At 63.2% G+C, this 18,173-nt stretch overlaps 3 protein-coding genes across 4 annotated transcripts; 2 read left to right on the top strand and 1 right to left on the bottom strand.

Moving 5' to 3' along the window:
• The first annotated feature begins 436 nt into the window (after positions 1-436).
• On the top strand, positions 437-4,442 carry LOC120325185 (zinc finger protein 316-like). Of its 2 annotated transcripts, none has more exons than XM_039390823.1 (4): positions 437-975; positions 1,416-1,670; positions 1,767-1,898; positions 2,305-4,442. In XM_039390823.1, exons 1-4 carry the CDS (start codon positions 924-926, stop codon positions 3,831-3,833), a joined length of 1,968 nt encoding a protein of 655 aa, XP_039246757.1. In that variant the 5' UTR covers positions 437-923; the 3' UTR covers positions 3,834-4,442. The 2 variants fall into 2 exon arrangements, with proteins under 2 accessions (XP_039246757.1, XP_039246756.1); XM_039390822.1 differs by having other exon boundaries at positions 2,302-4,442.
• A 443-nt stretch (positions 4,443-4,885) lies between these two features.
• On the top strand, positions 4,886-8,726 carry LOC113992642 (zinc finger protein 74-like). Its single transcript, XM_039390820.1, has 4 exons — positions 4,886-5,275; positions 6,009-6,222; positions 6,507-6,620; positions 7,284-8,726. Exons 1-4 carry the CDS (start codon positions 4,886-4,888, stop codon positions 8,303-8,305), a joined length of 1,740 nt encoding a protein of 579 aa, XP_039246754.1. The 3' UTR covers positions 8,306-8,726.
• A 471-nt stretch (positions 8,727-9,197) lies between these two features.
• LOC113992639 (zinc finger protein 777-like) lies at positions 9,198-16,397 on the bottom strand. Its single transcript, XM_027730121.2, has 7 exons — positions 16,357-16,397; positions 15,535-15,795; positions 15,319-15,445; positions 14,207-14,392; positions 13,219-13,776; positions 12,483-12,581; positions 9,198-11,883 (listed from the first exon to the last, which is right to left on the bottom strand). The coding sequence occupies exons 1-7, from the start codon at positions 16,381-16,383 to the stop codon at positions 10,877-10,879; spliced, it is 2,265 nt and encodes a 754-aa protein (XP_027585922.1). The 5' UTR covers positions 16,384-16,397; the 3' UTR covers positions 9,198-10,876.
• Positions 16,398-18,173: the final 1,776 nt, after the last annotated feature.

Below are 18,173 nucleotides of genomic sequence, written 5' to 3'. Positions count from 1 at the left end.
GAATTGCTGAGGTTGGAAAAGGCCTCTGAGGTCATTAAGTCCAGCTGTTCCCTCAGAACTGCCAAGACCACCACTGACCCAAGTCCCCAAGTGCCACATCCACATGGCTTTTAAATCCCTTCAGGGATGGGGAGGGCAGGCTGTGCCTGGGCTGGACAGCCCTTCCCAGGAAGGAATTTTCCCAATATTCAACTTGAACTTCCCACTGAGGCTGTTTCCTCTCATCCTGCTCATCCTGTCCCTTGTTCCCTGGGAGCAGAGCCCAACATCCCCCGGCTCCCCCCTTCTGTCAGGGAGTCGCAGAGCCAGAAGGTCCCCCCTGAGCCTCCTTTTCTCCAGGCTGAGCCCCCCCAGCTCCCTCAGCTGCTCCTGCTGCTCCAGCCCCTTCCCAGCTCCCTTCCCTTCCCTGCACACGCTCCAGCCCCTCCATGTCCTGTACCTGGGGACCCCAGAACTGCCCCCAGGATTGGAGGTGGTGCCTCAGCAGTGCCAGCACAGGGATGGGCACTGCTTGGTGCTCCTGATCAAACGTCCAGTCAGGAGCCTCAACAATTCCCTTCCCGTTTTTTGGGGTATTTTCCTATCCGTGAGGTAAATTTCTGGGATAATGAGGGATTCTGATGCAGGGATGGATCAAGGATGGATTTTCTTGCAGTTGTTCCCGGGGGGCTGTCCCAGGCTGCTTTCCATATTCCTCTGTGAGCTCTGCCTGCTGTTTCCTGTCTGTGTCCGTAACTCCTGTCGCTGTCCCACTTGGAGAAGTTTCCTGGGCTGGGTCTGGCTCTGTGTTGCCCGGCTGGGGGGGCACCCACAGAGTCCCTGTCCCATCGTGTCCCTGATGTCTGTCCTGCTCTTGCCCAGACTGTGCCCTGTCCAAGCCTCATCTGCTACTCTGGCTGGAAAGAGGAGAAGAGCTGAGCACGATGACGGAGTCTGAGCCAGAGGCAGCGGATGTGTCCCCAGAGCCGGCTGCAGGTGTGTGACACTGGGGTTTTTCCATGCCAGAAGCTCCTGGCTGCTCACCAGGACCATGGTTGTCCCTGCCCTCAGCCCCAGGGACTCAGAATCCCAGAATCCCAGCCTGGTTTGGGTTGGAAGAGACCTTAAAGCTCATCTTGTTCCAACACCATGCCATGGGCTGGGACACTTTCCATAGACCAGGTTGCTCCAAGCCCCGTCCAACCTGGCCTTGGACACTCCCAGGGATGGGGAGGTGTCCTGTGATGGCTGTGACAGCCTGTGCTGGGAGAGGTCACGGGGAACACACACTGGGACACATGGATAGCTTGGAACCCCCCTGCCCCAGCAGCAGCTGCATGTGAGGGATCTGACAGCCTGTGGGATGGGATCCTGTGCTGGCTCATCAGAACTCCCCACTGACTCCTGGGGAATCCAAGTGTCCTTGTCCTCCACAGAGCCGGCCTGCCCGAGCTGCTCCAGAGCTGATGGGATGCTGGGGGCAAAGACAACAGAGCCTGGTGAGGGGAGCTGCAGGGAGCCAGAGGAGAGCGGGAACCTGGTGGAGGAAAGCGGGAACTTGGTAGAGGAAAGTGGAAACTTGGCAGAGGAAGGTGAGAACCCATCAGAGGAAGGTGGGAACCCATCAGAGGAAAGTGGGAAGCCGGCAGAGGAAAGTGGGAGCCCAGCAGTCCCGGAGAACTGCAGCACACGTGAGTGCCTGGCAAACCCCACTGCTGCTGCGAGGGGTCCTGGACCCCTGCCCAGCTGTTTCTTACCCACCTTCATTGCTCCTCCTGCCCTCACAGCCCCCATCCCTCTGGAAGCTGCTGTCCCAGGGGATCTCAGCCAGCCATCCCCGGCCCCTTCCCATCTGCTCTCTGCCTGCTGTTGGGAAGCAGTGGATCAGAACCAGTCTCCATCACCTCCCACTGCAGCAGGTACTGGGGCAGAACCTTTATCCCTCCTTGGGACTCTCTTCAGGCCTGGGGCTTCCAGGAAAGGGCTCTGGCAGCAAATCCTGTTGCCAGCCTTGAAACCCTTTGGGATGGGGCACGGCCTGCCTGGACAAGCCCTTTTGTGGCTTTGGACTTCCTTGTCCTACCTGGGTGGTGTTTGCCACCTCAAACGACCCCTGGGTTATCTGCAGGGGTGAGCTATGGCTGTTCCTGGCTTTTGCACAGTGCAGGGATTGAGCTGGAAGAGGAGAGCAGGGCTGGGATTTGTGCTGGCTGCTGGCTGGGAATGGGTTGGGAAGTGAGGGAGGGCGGGAGCAAAGCTTTTTGCTGTTCATGCCTCAAAACCGTGTGGAAAAGTGATGTTTGGGCTGTGAAAAATTCCCAGCAGACACCGAGGTGGGGATCCCAATGGAGGTGCCACGGGAGGAGGTCACTGTGGAGAAGCCAGTAGTGCCTGGAACATCCTCAGAGGGTCCGGAAGAGGAGAAGGGTCTGAAACAGGAGGATGTGAAAGATTCAGGGAATGTTGGCCAAGGTCCAGCGGCTGACGTTCCCAAAGGACCAGGAAAGGTAGATTCTGGCCCAGAAAAGCCGGAGAAGGGCTCCTGCGTGGGCCGGCCGGCGGGCTGCCAGCGAAATGCCACCCGGGAATTCTACTCCTGCCCCATCTGCAGCAAACGCTTCCTGCTGAAGATCAACTTCCTGATCCACCAGCGCAGCCACAGCAACTCGGTGCCCTACATCTGTGTGCACTGCGACCGCAAGTTCATGTCCAAGAAGAAAATCAGGCGGCACCTCCGGGCCTGGGCGGCCAGCGGGATGTGCCAGCCCTCGGAGCCGGAGCCACGTCCCAGCCGGACCCCGTGTCTGACCTCCCAGCCCCAAACACAGGTGGCCAATGGGACATGCCAGCCCCCGGATGCTCAGGTGTGTCCCAGGCAGGTGCCGTGCCCGACATCCCAGCCCCAGGCCTTGGTGCCCTACGGGACCAGCCAGCCCTCGGAGCCAGGGGTGTGTCCCAGCCAGGTGCTGTGCCCGACATCCCAGCCCCAAATGTGTGTGGCCAGTGGGACCTGCCAGGGCCCAAAGCCAGAGGAGTGTCCCAGCTGGACACCGTGCCCAACGTCCCAGCCCCAAACCTGGGCAGCCAACGGGACCTGCCACCCCTCAGCGCCGGAGGCGCGTCCGAACCAGGTGCTGTGCCCAACATCCCAGCCCCAAACCTGGGCAGCCAACGGGCTGTGCCAGCCCTTGGAGCTGGAGGTGTGTCCCAATCAGACACCGTGCCCACCATCCCAGCCCCAAGCCTGGGTGGCCAACGGGACCTTCCAGGCCTCAAAGTCGGAGGCATGTCCCAGCCACACACCCTGGCCAACGTCCCAGCCCCAAACCTGGGCAGCCAGTGGGATCTACCAACCCCCGAATCAGCCAGAGGTGTGTCCCAGTCAGACACCGTGCCCGGCCTCCCAGCCCCAAGCCCTGAGCAGGGACCATGGCACGGTGTGGGAGAAGCCCAGCCCTGCCAGGTGCCCGCTGTCCCCTGGGAAAATGCTGTACACGTGCAGCGAGTGCCTGGAGAACTTCTCCAGCCAGAGCTTCCTGACGGTGCACCAGCGCCAGCACTCCGGCCGCCACCTCATCCTGTGCCCCTGCTGCAACTGGAGCTTCACCTGCATCTCCGACTTCGTCCGGCAGCACTGGGCACACACCGGTGTCCGGCCCCACCAGTGCGGGATCTGCCAGAAGACCTTCAAGAGGTTCTACCACCTCAAGGTGCACCGCAGGACCCACATGCGGCAGAACCGGCCGCTCCCCCGCGCCGACCCGGTGCCCATCCCGGCGGGAACCGTGCCAGGAGACGGAGTGGGAAGCCAGGGTGTGACCTCCAAGGGATGCTGTGCTGCTGCTGGACCTTGAGGGGTCCTTCCGGGAGTGGGGGGCTGCTCTTGGACCTCAGGGTGTACTCTCAGGGATGGGAAGCTGCTGTGGGACCTGGAGGTGTCCTCTCAGGGATGTAATGTTGCTGATGGACTTTGAAGTGTCCTTTCAAGAATGCTGCTGATAGACCTCGAGGTGACCTTCCAGGAATGAGATGCTGCTGATGGACCTTGAAGTGACCTCCCAGAGATGGGAAGCTGCTTATGGACTTTGAGGTGTCCTCCTGGGCACAGGAAGCTGCTGCTAGACTTTGAAGTGTCCTCCCAAGGATGGGAAGCTGCTGTTGGAACTTGACGTGTCCTACCGGGAATGGGATGCCACTGCTGAACCTCAAAGTGACCTCCTGGGACTGGGAGGTCACTACTGGACCTTGAAGTGACCTTCTGGGGATGGGAAGCTGCTGTGGGCCTTCTACTCTCCTCCCCTCTACCTCTGCAACCTCTCCGACTCTCCTGCCCCCGGGGTGGAGGGAGCCCCCCCTGCCCACACCTGGGGGGCTCCTTGTTTCCGAGCCATGATGGAGCAGGTGGGATGCCAGGAGTGGGTCCCTGTTCTGGAGAGTGCCAATAGATGCTGTGGAAACCAGAATGCTGAATGTGGATTCCTTGGGGGGCTCTGGGAGGGTCCTGCTGGGCCTGGTGGCGAGGGGCACCAGGAATGGCAGTGGGGGTGTCCCGGTGGGACGGGATGGGGTGAGGGACGAGTGAGAATGGAGCACAGCACCCTGTCATCTGGTGCTGGGGGGCTGCAGCTGCAGTCCCAGTCTGAGATGGGGATGGGATGGGGGGTCCGGCCAGGCCTTGGCGGGCACTGGGAATGGCGGTGGGGGCTCCCATGGGATGCAGTGGGAGGGTGCTGAGGCCGGAGGAGCCCCGGGTGCGGGGCAGTCGCTGGCACGGGGGGGTTCGGGGGCTGGAGGTGGGGATGGGGCGGGGCCGCGGGGGGGGCGGGGCCGCGGGGGCGGGGCCGGGGCGTGGCTCCGCGCGGTGCCGGCAGGGGGCGCTGCGTGCGCGCGGCGCTGAGGGGCGGCCATGGCCTGGCGGGGCCCGGCGCAGGCACCGGCGGGACCCCCGCGGGCACCGGGAGCGCCCCGCGCCGCCCCGCCCCGCCCGCCGCCCCCGCGGCACCGCCCCGACTGGGCGCCCGAGGACTGGCCGGGCTCCGGCGGCGGCGGCGGGGCGGCCCCGGCCATGGCGGCCCCGTGGGCGGCGGCGGAGCGGCGGCTGGAGCGGCTGGAGCGGCGCGTGGCGGGGCTGGAGCGGGCGGTGCGGGCCGGCGGGGCCCGCCTGGCAGCGCTGCTCGGCGACAACGCCCGCCGCCTCCGCCGCCTGCAGAGACAGCTCCGCCGCTGCCGCTGCGGGGCCGGCCGGGCCCCCGCCGCCGCCGGGGACGGCAGCGGGAACGGCCCGGAGCGGACACAGGTGACCGCCACGGGAATGCGCCCCGGGGAACCGGGAAGGGCCCGCGCCGTGAGAGGGACTGGCCCACGGGGACAGGGATGGGATCCGGGGAGTGGGAACCTGCCCCAGGGAACGGGGACAGGGACCCGGGAGATGGGGACAGGGACGGGTCACAGGGAATGGGGACAGGGACAGGACCCAGGGAATGGGGACCAACCCCAGGGAACGGAACAGGGACCCGGGAGATGGGGACAGGGACGGGCCCATGGGGACAGGGACGAGACACAGGGAATGGGGACCAGCACCAGGGAATGGGGACAGGGATGGGACCCGGGGAACAGGGGCAGACTGACAGTGACAGGGGCAAGCTCTGGGGAACGGGAATGGGAATAGAGATGAGTTCATGGTGACAGGGATGGGGAAGGGGAATGGAGATGAGCCCGAGGGAATGGGAATAGAGATGAGTTCATGGTGACAGGGATGGGGAAGGGGAATGGAGATGAGCCCGAGCGAATGGGAATAGAGATGAGTTCATGGTGACAGGGATGGGGAAGGGGAATGGGGATGGGAATGAGCCCACGGTGACTGGTCTGAGGGGAAACACCTGAGCCTCACTGGGATGTTGGGGAATGTCCCTCATGACACAGCTCCGTCTGTAGGAGCTCCGGACCCTGCCAGGCTCTCCTGGAGCACCGGTGGGGCTTGGAGGGGGATGAGGTTGGGATCCCTGTGGTGGAGCCTCCCGTGCTTCCAGGTGCCAGCGGTGGGCGAGGGTGAGGCGGCCGTTCTGCCCGAGCAGGAATGGGGGAACACGGACAACCAGGAGCTCCACGGGATTGCTGTGAAGGGGAATTATGAGGCCACGGTCCCTCTCGGGGAGGATCAGTCAGATCATGTCAGAGGCATCATCATCCCTGGGCTGATCCAGCTCCCGAGCCCTCCCCATGTGGAATGTGGGGGGATTCCAGGTAACTTGTCCTGAAGCCGGTGTTCCTGCACCATTTTTTTTCTGGGATATGGGCCATACATGGACCACCAGGCAGGGATTTGCTGCAGAGAGTCCTAAATTTTAGCTCTGATTAATTTTGGGCTAAAATTTTAGAGGCAGAGTGTTGGACAGACACTTCCTGGGAAATCCCGTGCCTGGTTTGACTGACTCTGTCCTGTGTGATTGGATCATCCTGAGAGCCCAGGACTCCCCTTTGGCTGAGCCTCACCATCAGTGTTCATCCCATCACTCCCTCCTTCCCAGGGCCTGGAGATGCCGATTCCAAATCCACGCTGCTGCCACCGGATGAGGACAGGGAGGATCCCGGGATCCCTGAGCTGCCAGAGAAGGGAGCGGTGATGGGACAGCTTGGTGACGGTGAGTGACAGTGGTGGGTGCTGAGGGTGGGCACCAAGGACCCACTTGGACTGGATGGGGTCTGTCAGGATGGAAAATGGGAAGCAAGGCTCAGAGAGAGCAGCTCTGGGACTGGGTGCCTGTGGGTGGATTCTCCCTCCTGCTCCGGGGAGGTTTTTCTTTGATCCTTTTCCCTGGATTCACCCACTTAAACTCTACCATTCCTGACAAAGTTCCTTCCAGGATGGAGGACTCTGCAGCTCAGCTTTGCCTTCATTTTCCCTCTAGTTTGGACTCTTTGTGAGGATTGTATTGTCAGTCCATTGTGTCCATTGTGTCCAGCACGTCCAGGGCAGTGGTGGAGTCCCCATTCCTGGAGAGATTTAAAGCCGTGTGGATGTGACACTTGGGGACATGAGTTAGTGGTGGCATTGGCAGTGCTTGGTTAATGATTGGATCTGGTGATCTTAGAGGGCTTTATAACTTCAGTTATTCCATGATTCCATGTCTCTGAGGTCCAACAAGCTGCCCTGAAGTCCCCCTCTTCCCAGTAAAACCTTCCTTTTGTTCTTTGCCGGTTTGCTCACCAACAGGTGGTGGGGAAGCTCCGCTCCTGCTCCCGCTCTGGAGCTGTGGGCATGGGAGAACTTCCCTTCCCGGGCATGAACTGCTGTGTCTCTGCAGGTGAGATGATCGTGATCAAGAAGGAAGAGCAGCAGCCGCCGGAGGACGGGGCCGAGCTCCTGGCTCTGCCCACGGCCCCTGCGGAGAGGCTGGACGAGGAGGGTGCCCTGAGCCAGGAGCAGCCGGTTCCCTGGGACAGCCACGGCGTGGCTGGGCCGAAGGCGGCCGGGGCAGGACTGGGGGAGTTCTCCCTGGGGGAGTTCAAGCCGGTGGTGGTGCCGGTGGAGGCTCACCCTGCCCCGGGGCTGCCCTTCCCCATGGAGCACGTGCTGGGCGCAGGGACGGAGCAGCCCTTCGCCCTTCCCCAGGGAATGCCGCTGGGAGAAGACCCTGGCGCCGAGGGGGCCTCGCCGCAGCCCGGCTGGGAGCAGCACGATCCCTGCGCCGCCGGGGATGATCCCAGGGCGCTCCCGCCGGGCTGGAAGAGCGTCCGGCTGACTCGCAACCTCCTGGCGCGGCAGCAGAGGAAGAGCAACGGCTCCTTCATCTGCTCGTCCTGCGGGAAGAGCCTGGCGCACCACGCGGCGCTGCTGCGGCACCAGCGCCTGCACACGGGCGAGAGGCCCTTCCAGTGCCCGGACTGCGGCAAGAGCTTCAACGAGAAGTCCAACCTCAACAAGCACTACCGGATCCACACCGGGGAGCGGCCGTACCGCTGCCCCTCCTGCGGGCAGGGCTTCGTGCAGAAGCACCACCTGCAGAAGCACCAGCGCATCCACGGGCCGCCGCGGGGCGCGTGGCCGGGCCGGCCGGCGCGGGCCAGCGCCGCCGGGGAGCGGCTCTACCGCTGCATCGAGTGTGCCGAGAGCTTCCCCCAGAAAGCGTCGCTGGAGGAGCACCAGCGCCGGCACACCCAGCAACGGCCCTTCCAGTGCCACGGCTGCACCAAGAGCTTCCGGCACCGGCAGTCGCTGAACCACCACCAGAAGGTGCACGCCGTGGCCGGCTCCCCGGCCGGCAGCTTGCCGGGACACAAGCGGGAGCTGGAGCCCTGCGAGGCTCTGGGCCAGGACAGTCGGTAGCCGGAGGGCTGGAGGAGGGAAGGCAGCTGGGGTCACATCGCCCAGGGACGTGTGGCACTGCCGGGGGCTCCAGGAGGAGGAGGAGGAAGGATGTGCTGCGTGGGCAGGGAAAGGCCCCCAGGGACTGGTCACGAGGCAGCAGAGGAGGGTCAGTGGCTGGAACCGAGCCAGGTGGTGCCGCTGCCCCGTGGATTCAGGGGAGGAGTGGCTGTGTTGGGTCTCGGGGAATGGTGGAATTCAGGGTTGTTTGAACACTGCCAGCCTGGACAGAGGTGGCCTGGGAGTGGTTGATGATCTGGGAGTGGTCAGTGTCCCCAGGGTGGTTGGTGGCCCAGGGCTTGTCAGTGGCCGGGATACACTGCGGGGGGCTGGGCTGCGGTTGGAATCAGTGGATGAACCAGGAAGAGACTTGGATAAAAGACTCGTGGTCTCCTGTTGTGCTCCAGGGGGTGGGCTTGGGGTGGGCTTGGGAGGTCAGAGGGATGGGGGTCACCACCTTCCTTGGGGGGAGGGGGGCAGGAATGTGTAGCTGCCTGATGGGAATTTGGAATGGTCCCACAAGAATCCCCCACAGAATCCTCTGTAGGATCTGGGCACCACAGGACTCCCTGGCAGTGCTGAGGGACTGCCCCCTGCCCATGGCATCCCCCTGCCCATGGCAGCCAGGGCCGCTCCATCCCCTGCCCTTCCCTGCTCCCCTCGGCCGCTCATCCTTCTGCCTGTGGAGGCTTCGTCCTTCCTGCCTGGGGTCCCAGGGGCTCCATAGGGATGGGGCTGCCAGCAGTGATTCCAAAACCCCCCCACCCTGGTCAGAGCTGTCCTGGCTGATCCCAGTTCCTCCAGCCCCAGCCATTCCCATGGGCACTGGCACAGCCCCCAAAACAGCCAGACATAGAGGCAAATACTTTATTAATTCCACATCCTGAGAAAGGGATTGGGAATGTCATAGGAAACGCTGGTCCTGGTCAAAACAGCTTTAGAAATGCCTGGTTGGGGCTGCTGGCCCGAGGAGGGGCCGGCACCTCTGCTGGCCAGGGGGGAAATCACCCGCTGGCACCACCAGCTCAGTCATGGGATCCCCTGGGATCTCTACCCCCGCAGGATAACCAGCCACTGGCTCACTGCCAGATCCATAGTAATCCATATGGTAATCCATATGCAATCCATAAGGCAGCACCCGCCCCCGTATCCCGTCGGGAACACGGAGTGACCCATCTGCCATTGTCACCCCTCCTGCTTCCCAGACGCAATCCCAGGGGCAGGAACTGTGACACGCTGGCCTGGAGGAGCTGTGGGACATGGTGTGTGTCCCCATGGAGCAGCTTGGGCACCGCTGTCCTCCCAGGGGGCAGGGAGGCAGCTGAGGGGCACACCTGGATGTGGCACAGTTCCCAAAGCTTCCCACAGCAGCGCCATCGCACCTTGGGAATGACCGGGAATGAAAGATGGGAAAAGCCAATCGGGTCCCGGCCTCACCGCTTGGAGAGGGACAGAAACTTTAGGATGTCAAGTAACTACATTAAACAACTCAAGGAAAACAAAAAGAAAAACCTGGAAAACTAAATTCAAGAGTCCCAACAGCTTCTCTGTTGGGTCCGCGTGGCGATGGCACCGGGAGGGACGTGTTCCCTGTGCACCAACAGTGCGTGGGGCTCTGGCCACGGACACAGTTCCGGTGGCTCCAGGGATGCCAGAGCGGTGCCAGGCCTGGCCTTCACCGGCTGCCTCCGGGCAGGTCTCCCTCCCCTCCGGCTGAGGTAGCTGCAGAACTGGTTTCCTGTAGGATTCGTTACAGTGGGATTTGGGGCACAAGGAGATGAGCTGTGGTTGGGAGAGCGGGAGCCGGTGGCTGCCATGGCGGATCCATGAGGATCAGGTACTGCTGGGCAGCACACGGCTGGCTGACCCATCAAGTATTCCCAAAATGGCTGCATCCATGCAGGATGGTCCGAAGAGTGACTGTGGACTCCCTGATGGAGTGGCCAGGACCCCTGGAATATGCAAGATCAGAACAGTGGGGTTTGATTTGTTCTATGGATTTTCCAGTGCAAAGCTCCAGCATTCCCGACCCACTGCAGGGGTTGGTGGATCTCCTCCCTAGGATGGGGTGTGACAAGTGTGGCCGAGACATGGTGGGGTTTCCCTTCATCCGGCGTCTTGGTCAGGAAGCTTGGTCAGTGGAGCAAAGGGCTCCTTGGGAATGCTGCCACTCCATTCCCTTCTCCCTGTCCTCTTCAGTTGTGTTCCCAAGGCGAGGGGTCAGTTCCAGTGTCAAGGAATGGGAGAGCTCAGCTGCTGTTTGACCTGGTCATCTCCCAGGCATGTCAGCTTGGCAAAATTCCAAGCAATCAGCCAACGGGCACAAGAGTCAGTGGAATGGTGAAGCATTTTGGATTGCTGGAGGCTCCTGCAATTTGCTCTCTGTAGTGGTCCCCATGCTTCCCATTCTTTCTACAACTCCGGGAAGCTCCTAAAACGCAGCAGATTCCCAACCCTGGTGCCCCACCACACGCAAACCCAACACTCACAGCTTCTCTCCAGGGCCACACACAGTTCGGATCTGCCCCGTGGTCATTTCTCCATCACCCCTGCCAGTGCCGCCCTCGTTCCCAGCCGGACCACGGGCCGTGCGGCTCTCCCGACGCGGTTGGGAAGGGGGCAGCCCTTGTCCGGGAGCTCCAGCTGTGTCGCTCCCAACAGGAGCACGTTGGGTGGACCTGCTTTTGTTGGCTTGGGGCTCGTGTTCCCCTTGGAAAGGTTCCTCTGGGCCGCAGGAGCCGCGGGATGCTGGGATGCCGGGATGGCGGCGGCGTGCCGGGCTCGCTCATGGATCTTCTCGTGGCGCAGGAGGTGGGTGTGGCGGGTGAAGCACTTGTTGCAGGAGCTGCAGCAGTGGGGCCGCTCCCGCGCGTGGGTGCGGAGGTGCCGCCGGAGCGACATGGGGCAGGACAGCACCTTCTTGCAGTAGATGCACTTCAGCTTGGGATTCGGGGGCTGCGCGATCCTGGCGCCGGACCCGCCCCCTCCGTCCGGCTCCTCCTTGGGCTGGCCCAGCAAGGCCCCCCCGGCGTGGATGCCGTTGCCCAGCCCGGGGCTGCCGCCGCAGAGGTCCCTCCGCGGGCGGACGCGCAGCTCCGGGTGCACGTTCCCCCAGACCTTGGCTCCGACGGCCCTGTCCTTGACGTGGACGCTCCGGTGCAGGTCCAGGTGCCGCTTGTCGGTGAAGCCGATCTCGCACACGGGGCACTCGTAGGGCCCTTCCTTGGCATGGCTGCGCTGGTGGATGATGAGGTTGATCTTGAGGCGGAAGCGCTTCCCGCACTCCGTGCAGGGATGGCACCATTCCCGCACGTACCCGCGCCGGCAGTTCCCCATCAGGAGGCTGCTGGTCTCGCACCGGTTCGGCTTCTTCTTGTTCTTGGCTTTGACCGGCTCGTTTTTGGGGCACTTCTGGATCTCTGAGCCAGAACAGGGGGTGGAATCCTCTGGCAGCACCTCAGGCTCCTCTTCCTTCACCTCCATGTTCTCAGGAGAATCCCCTTCAGACGGCATTTCATCCTCTGGTAACGAGGCTTCCTCTGGAACAGAGGGACACTGGTGTGACACAGACCCAGGGCAGTGCCTGTCCCTGTGCTGGCACTGCTGAGGCATCTCCAGGGCTGGGGGCAGTTTGGGCCCCTCAGGACAATAAAGACATGGAGGGGCTGGAGCGTGTGCAGGGAAGGGAAGGGAACTGGGAAGGGGCTGGAGCAGCAGGAGCAGCTGAGGGAGCTGGGGGGGCTCAGCCTGGAGAAAAGGAGGCTCAGGGGGGACCTTCTGGCTCTGCAACCCCCTGACAGGAGGGGGGAGCGGGGGGGGTCGGGCTCTGCTCCCAGGGAACAAGGGACAGGAGGAGAGGGAACGGCCTCAGGCTGTGCCAGGGGAGGGTCAGGTTGGATACTGGGAAAATTCCTCCTGGAAAGGGCTGTCCAGCCCCGGCACAGCTGCCCAGGGCAGGGGTGGAGTCCCATCCCTGGAGGGATTTCAAAGCCCTGTGGATGTGGCACTTGGGGACGTGGGTCAGTGGTGGCCCATCTCCTGATGGTTGTCCTTCTCCCTCCCCATTTCCAGCCCATCAGAGCTCTGGGAGCTGCCTCCTGTCCGCCAGCCCCCCTGTCCCCAGCACAGAGTGACTCACCTGTGTCGGGATCCGCGGGATCCTCCGGATCCTCCTCTGTCTCCATCCCTGGCCGATGGCCCCCCAGGGACATGACGTTCACCACCAGGATGGGGAGTTCTGTTTGCAGGGAAAAGGGATTTGAAAGACCCATGGAGAGCTCCCCGCTCTGGTGTGAGGAACTGGAGATTGCTGGGAGTGTGTGGAAAAGCCGGAGAGAGCTGTGGCTCAAGAGCCAGGACATGGATTAGATATTGTGAAAATTCCTCCTGGGAAGGGCTGCCCAGCCCTGGCACAGCTGCCCAGGGCAGGGGTGGAGTCCCCATCCCTGGAGGGGTTTCAAAGCCTGTGGATGTGGCACTTGGGGACATGGGCAGTGGTGGCCTTGGCAGTGCTGGGGGATGGAGGAAGTTGATGGTCTTAGAGGGCTTTTCCAACCTCATGGATTCTAAGGAAAGCCTGTGAGGTGTTGGGAGGAACTGGAGCGAAGCCACACATGGACCAAAAGCAGAGGGAGGGCTGGGAGAAGGACACCAAGGTGCCATGTGCCATCACCTCCACAGAGCAGCCTCATCCCACCATCTCCACAGGCTGTATTCCCATGTCCAGGCCCTCAACCCCCTTCCATTGGCCCGTGCCAGTGACCCAAGGCTCCCACTCCTCCCTGGTGATGCTCCTCTGAGCATCAGGAGCAGCTGTGCCCTCTGCCACGGGCACTGCCAGAGAAACACTCCCCCCTGGCACCCCTGGGACTCACCTGGCCCCCCTTCCATGGGGACAGGACCTTCTCCCAAAGCCTCTTCCTGCTGCTCCATCTCTTCTGGTGTCTGTGGGGGCTTCTGATTGTTGGGGACACCTGTCTGGGGGTGTTTCTGTCTGTCCCCCGTCTGTGTCCGGGGGCGTTTCTGTCTGTCCCCAGAGCGTGTCTGGGGAGGCTTTGGGCTGTCCCCAGTCTGTGCCTGGGGGTGTTTCTGTCTGTCCCCAGTGTGTGTCTGAGGATGTTTCTGTCTGTCCCCAGTGTGTGTCTGTGGATGTTTCTGGCTGTCCCCAGTGTGTGTCTGAGGGTGTTTCTGGTTGTTCCCAGTGTGTGCCTGTGGGTGTTTCTGGCTGTTCCCAGTTTGTGCCTGGGGGTGATTCTGGCTGTTCCCAATGTGTGTCTGAGGGTGTTTCTGTCTGTCCCCAGTCTGTGCCTGGGGGTGTTTCTGGCTGTTCCCAATGTGTGTCTGTGGGGGCTCCTGACCCTCTTTGTCAGGGAGCTCTTCATCCCTCTCGATCCGGGATGGGCCACTGGGCTTGGACACAGCACTGTCCACTCCTGGGGCAGAGGAAGGGGGGTTTGTTAGGGTTTGGCTGCACCTTTATCCTGCCAAATTCCAAAAGTGACCCTTGTCCCCTGTCCCCAGCCCCGACGGACACACAAACACCTCCTCCCTGCCCCACCCCTGGCAGCGGAGCAGGACAAGCAGAGCAGCTCCAGTCTCCTCTTCCCACCTCACTCCCAGTTCCTCACTTCCCACCACGTCTCCTCTCTCACCGTGGCAGGCAGGAATGTCTCTGGACATTGCTCCAGACCCCATCCCAGCCCCTCCTGCAGGCTTTGCCTGCTTTTCTCCATGGGATCCATCTGACACAGCACAAACATCCCCCTTGGAATGAAGGTTCCCGGTGCTCCAGGGCAGTTTGATCCACGGGGTCAGCAAACCCTGGGAGATCTCCAGGAACAGCCACGTCCTCCTGGCACCCACCTGGGCCAGCTTCCATGGGCATTTCAGCTCCCAGAGACTCCTCTGCCCGGTCCATCTCTTCTGGTGCCTGTGGGGGCTCCTGTCTGTCCCCAGCCCGTGTCCATGGGGGCTCCTGATCCTCTTTGTCACCGAGCTCTTCATCCCTCTCGATCCAGGAAAGGATGTCGGGCTTGGACATGGCATAGTCTGTTCATGGAGCAGAGGATGGGGTTATTGGGAGCTGCTGCACCTTCATCCTGGCAGATTCCCAAAAGGATCCTTCTCCCCTCTCCCCAGCCCTGGCAGAGACACAAAACCCCCATCCCTGCTCCATCCATGGCAGTGGAGCCACTTCCTTGGCTCCGTGGCAGGATCCACCCAGGAAAAAGATCTCAACCAACAGAGCATGAACTAAAATTCCAAAGGAGAGGGAAAAGCTTTGGCTGGAACATTTCCCTCTGGTGGAAGGCAGGGACACCTTCCACTATCCCAGGTTGCTCCAAGCCCTGTCCAGCCTGGCCTGGGACACTTCCAGGGATCCAGGGGCAGCCACAGCTTCTCTGGGCAACCTGTGCCAGGGCCTCCCCACCCTCACAGGGAAGAATTCCTTTCCAATATCCCAACTTTCCCTGCCCTCTGGCAGTGGGAAGCCATTCCCCCTTGCCCTGGCACTGCATGATGATGGTTCCCCAACTCTGGAATCCACTTCCATAGCCAGGAAGAAAAGCGTTTCACACAGATATTTCTTTCTAAGAAATTATTTTGCATTATTATTATTATTATTTACTCCAAGAATTCTCTGTGGATGCTGCTCCTAGCTCACAGGCAGGAGGGTGGGAAACGGGGGGGTCTGGCAGCCCAGGAGTGGTTCTGCCACTGGGGACCCAAGGGAATGGCTGGAGCTGTGCCAGGGGAGGCTTAGGCTGGATATCAGGAAAAGGTTCTTCCCGCAGAGGGGTGGTTGGGCCCTGGAACAGCTCTCCAGGGCAGTGGGCACACAGCTCAGGGAGCGTTTGGATAACGCTCTCAGGGACGGGGTGGGATTGTTGGGGCTGTGCAGGGCCAGGGGTTGGACCCGTGATCCTTGTGGGTCCTTCCCAGCTCGGGACATTCCACAGCTCCCTGAGCCTTACCCAGGGACACCAGTGTCTCGTAGTTGCCCCTCATCACGGCCCTGTACAGGTCCTTCTGCCAGCGCTCCAGCCTCTCCCACTCCAGCTCGTTGAAGTACACCGAGATGTCATCGAAGGTCAGCGGCACCTGGAAGCACAGGGAACCCACGTGGCTCCACAGCCCCCGGACACGCAGGAGCTCAGCCCCTCACCCCGGGGAGCCCCGGACACCGTTACCTTGGGGATCTCCCCGCGGGAGCTGGGGGGCAGGCGCAGGAGCCAGAAGTTCCTGTTCTTGAGGAGGTTCTCCAGGTTGAGCAGGCGCTGCTGCAGCTCCCCGTAGCCCTGCAGGACGGTGCCCAGGCTGGCCAGGCCGCTGCCCAGCTCCCCCACCAGGGTCTCGCAGGCCAGGAGCCGCCGCTCGGCGCGTTCCGTGCGGCTCCGCAGCTCCTGCAGCTCCGCGCCCGGCACAGCCCTCCGCCGCGGGGAGCTCGACACCTGGGCCGGACAGGGAGGGGGCTTCAGGGGTCAGGACCCCCCGGCAGCCCCGAGGAGTTCCCCCAGACCCCCATCCCGCAGGGATCTGCCAGAGCATGCCTGTCACCCCCAGGGGAGCAACCTCATCCCCGCCTTCCCCAGGACCCAGAGGAGACCCCCGGACCCCGAACCAGCACCCCCAGGGGAGCAACCCCATCCCCACCTTCCCCAGGACCCAAAGGAGACCCCCAGACCCTCGCACTGGCAGCCTTGAGGGACCCCCAGCACCCCTGGGGGACCCCCCTGTCCCCATGAACTGTCACCCCTTAAGGACCCCCATGACCAGCCCCCCCGAGGGGTCCCCCAGCTCTCCTTCCCCCTGAACCAGCACCCCTGAGGGAACCCCCTGAACTGTCCCCCCCTCAGGGATCCCCCCCTTCCCACCTCCCCCAGCCCCAGAGCCCTGAGGGCCCCCCCGGGCCCCCCGCCCCCCTCCCCCGTGGGACCCCCGCGGCCCCCTGACCCAGCCGCTCTGTGCGCTCTCCCCCGTGCCCCGTGCCCGGTGGCCCCGCGCTCCCCGACCTGCTTGCCCGCCCCCCGCCGGGACATGGCCGCGCCCGCTCCGCCGCCCCGGCCCCGCGCCCGCGCCGCCCGCCGGGCCCACAGGGGGCGCCCCTTCCCGCCCAGAGCGCCTCCGCGCGGGAGCGGGCGCCCCCTGCCGGCCCGGAGGAGCGACTGCCAAGGGGCGGGGGCGGGGCCACGGCAAGGGGGCGGGACCGTGAGAGAGGGCGGGGCCACAACGAGGGGCGGGGGCACCTCGGGCGGACCCCAGTGGTCTCCCCCGGACCCCCACCCCAACCCCCACCCCCCGAACGGGCACCCCTGGGGACCTCCAGGGCCGGGATCGCTGGGGGGATCCCATCTCCCCTGGGACCAGCATTCCTGGGGGAACCCCCTGTCTCCCTGAACTGTCATCCTTCAGGGAATCCCCCATCATGCCTGAGGGACCCCTCAGGGGTCCAGGATCGGGAGCACCGGGATGGGGAGCACTGGGATGGTGAACACCAGGATGGGAAACACCGTGACGGGGGAACACCTCCACAGCAGCTTCAGGCGCAGCTCCACGGCAGCCGGGGATGGGGGGGCTGCCACTTCTGCCCGTCCTGGGGGTTGCTGTCCCTCTGGAGGGCACCTGGGCATGGTGGGATCCGGCCCACCGGAATCAGGCCCACCCCATGGAGAAGGAACCCAGCGCTCCCATGGGATACAGCCAGGCCCCTGTATCCAGCCACTGGAGCCCAGCACAGACCAGTAACCCCCAGCTGTGCCAAGGAGGGGATCCCTGGCGATGTGAGGAGTGCGGGGAGGGCTGGGATGGGTGGGAGCAGGGCTGGAGCAGGAGCAGCACCCCCAGAGTGGGGTCACCCCATCAGGAATCACCCACCACGTGTGTGTCCCAAACACATCCACTCCCTCTGGTGCTCCGGCTTTATTTGGGAGCTTGGAAAAGGGAAGGGCAGCTGCCCCCAGAGGGATTTTGGGGAGTGGGGGGGCTGTGGGACTCAGCTCAGGGCAGGGAGGGGGCGGCTGAGCCCCTGGCTCTCTCCTGGCATGGGGCTGTTCCCAGCCCCTGGCATCGCTCCCGTCCTCTGGCATCACTTCCCACTGCGCTGTTGGGTGTTTGGAGCATCCTGGGGGGCCCTGCGTGGGGGTCCCTGCCCAGCCCGGGGATCCTGCTGGGGCCCTGTCGTGACGTGTCACGGCAGCAGGACACGGCCGGGGTGTCCCGCGGGATGTGCCGGATCCGGGTCCTCCCGCCGGGCTCTTCCCTGTGGGAGCAAGGGCAGTGTAGCACAGAGTCCCAGGAGAGGGAGAGGCCATCCCGTCCCCACTCCCACCCCATCTCCATCCCCACACCATCCCATCCCATCCCCATCCCCATCCCCATCCCCATCCCCATTCCAGGGCTGTCTCTGTACTCACTCTCCTGCCTGGCTGAGCCACATCCTCCTCACGGGAATTCCAGGGCATGGACTGTGACTCCTGCGGGACAGACACAGGGTATGGGAGCCACCAGAGCCACCGGACACCGTGGGGGTGTCACCACCCCCCTCTGTCCCGCATCCTGCTTCCCTCATTCCCGAGCCCGGCTCACCTCGCTCAGGACGGAGAAGCAGCCGGAGCAGGGTCTGTGCGGCCTCCGCCGGCCCTGGGGGAAAAAGGCTGGATTGGGATCTGCCAGAGCCCAAGGCAGTGGGAATGTGGGCAGGACAGGAGCTTCCCAGGGAACTCTCCCCATGTCCCCCCCCTCGCTCTTCCCTCACCATCCCAATGGGATCCTGTCCGGTTGTGCAATCCCGAGGGGCCAGAGCACTGAGCTCACCCTCATTCCCAACACA

Source organism: Pipra filicauda, unplaced genomic scaffold (assembly GCF_003945595.2).
Source record: "Pipra filicauda isolate LSUMZ 115617 unplaced genomic scaffold, ASM394559v2 scaffold874_size61936_pilon, whole genome shotgun sequence".
In the NCBI taxonomy this organism is placed as follows: domain Eukaryota; kingdom Metazoa; phylum Chordata; class Aves; order Passeriformes; family Pipridae; genus Pipra; species Pipra filicauda.
Note: the sequence above shows the minus strand (reverse complement) of the source record. Positions and strands in the feature narration are given on the sequence as shown.

Coding starts and splice junctions, on each gene's coding strand:
- LOC113992639 (XM_027730121.2), bottom strand. CDS start 16,383: ATGTCCCGGCGGGGGGCGGGCAAGCAG. Junction 15,796..16,356: donor GGCGGGGGGCGGGCAAGCAG/GTCGGGGAGCGC, acceptor TGTCCGGCCCAG/GTGTCGAGCTCCCCGCGGCG. Junction 14,393..15,318: donor CGAGACACTGGTGTCCCTGG/GTAAGGCTCAGG, acceptor CTCCATGAACAG/ACTATGCCATGTCCAAGCCC.
- LOC120325185 (XM_039390822.1), top strand. CDS start 924: ATGACGGAGTCTGAGCCAGAGGCAGCGGATGTGTCCCCAGAGCCGGCT. Junction 1,671..1,766: donor CCCGGAGAACTGCAGCACAC/GTGAGTGCCTGG, acceptor CTGCCCTCACAG/CCCCCATCCCTCTGGAAGCT. Junction 1,899..2,301: donor ATCACCTCCCACTGCAGCAG/GTACTGGGGCAG, acceptor AAAAATTCCCAG/CAGACACCGAGGTGGGGATC.
- LOC113992642 (XM_039390820.1), top strand. CDS start 4,886: ATGGCCTGGCGGGGCCCGGCGCAGGCACCGGCGGGACCCCCGCGGGCA. Junction 6,223..6,506: donor GGAATGTGGGGGGATTCCAG/GTAACTTGTCCT, acceptor CCTCCTTCCCAG/GGCCTGGAGATGCCGATTCC. Junction 6,621..7,283: donor GATGGGACAGCTTGGTGACG/GTGAGTGACAGT, acceptor GTGTCTCTGCAG/GTGAGATGATCGTGATCAAG.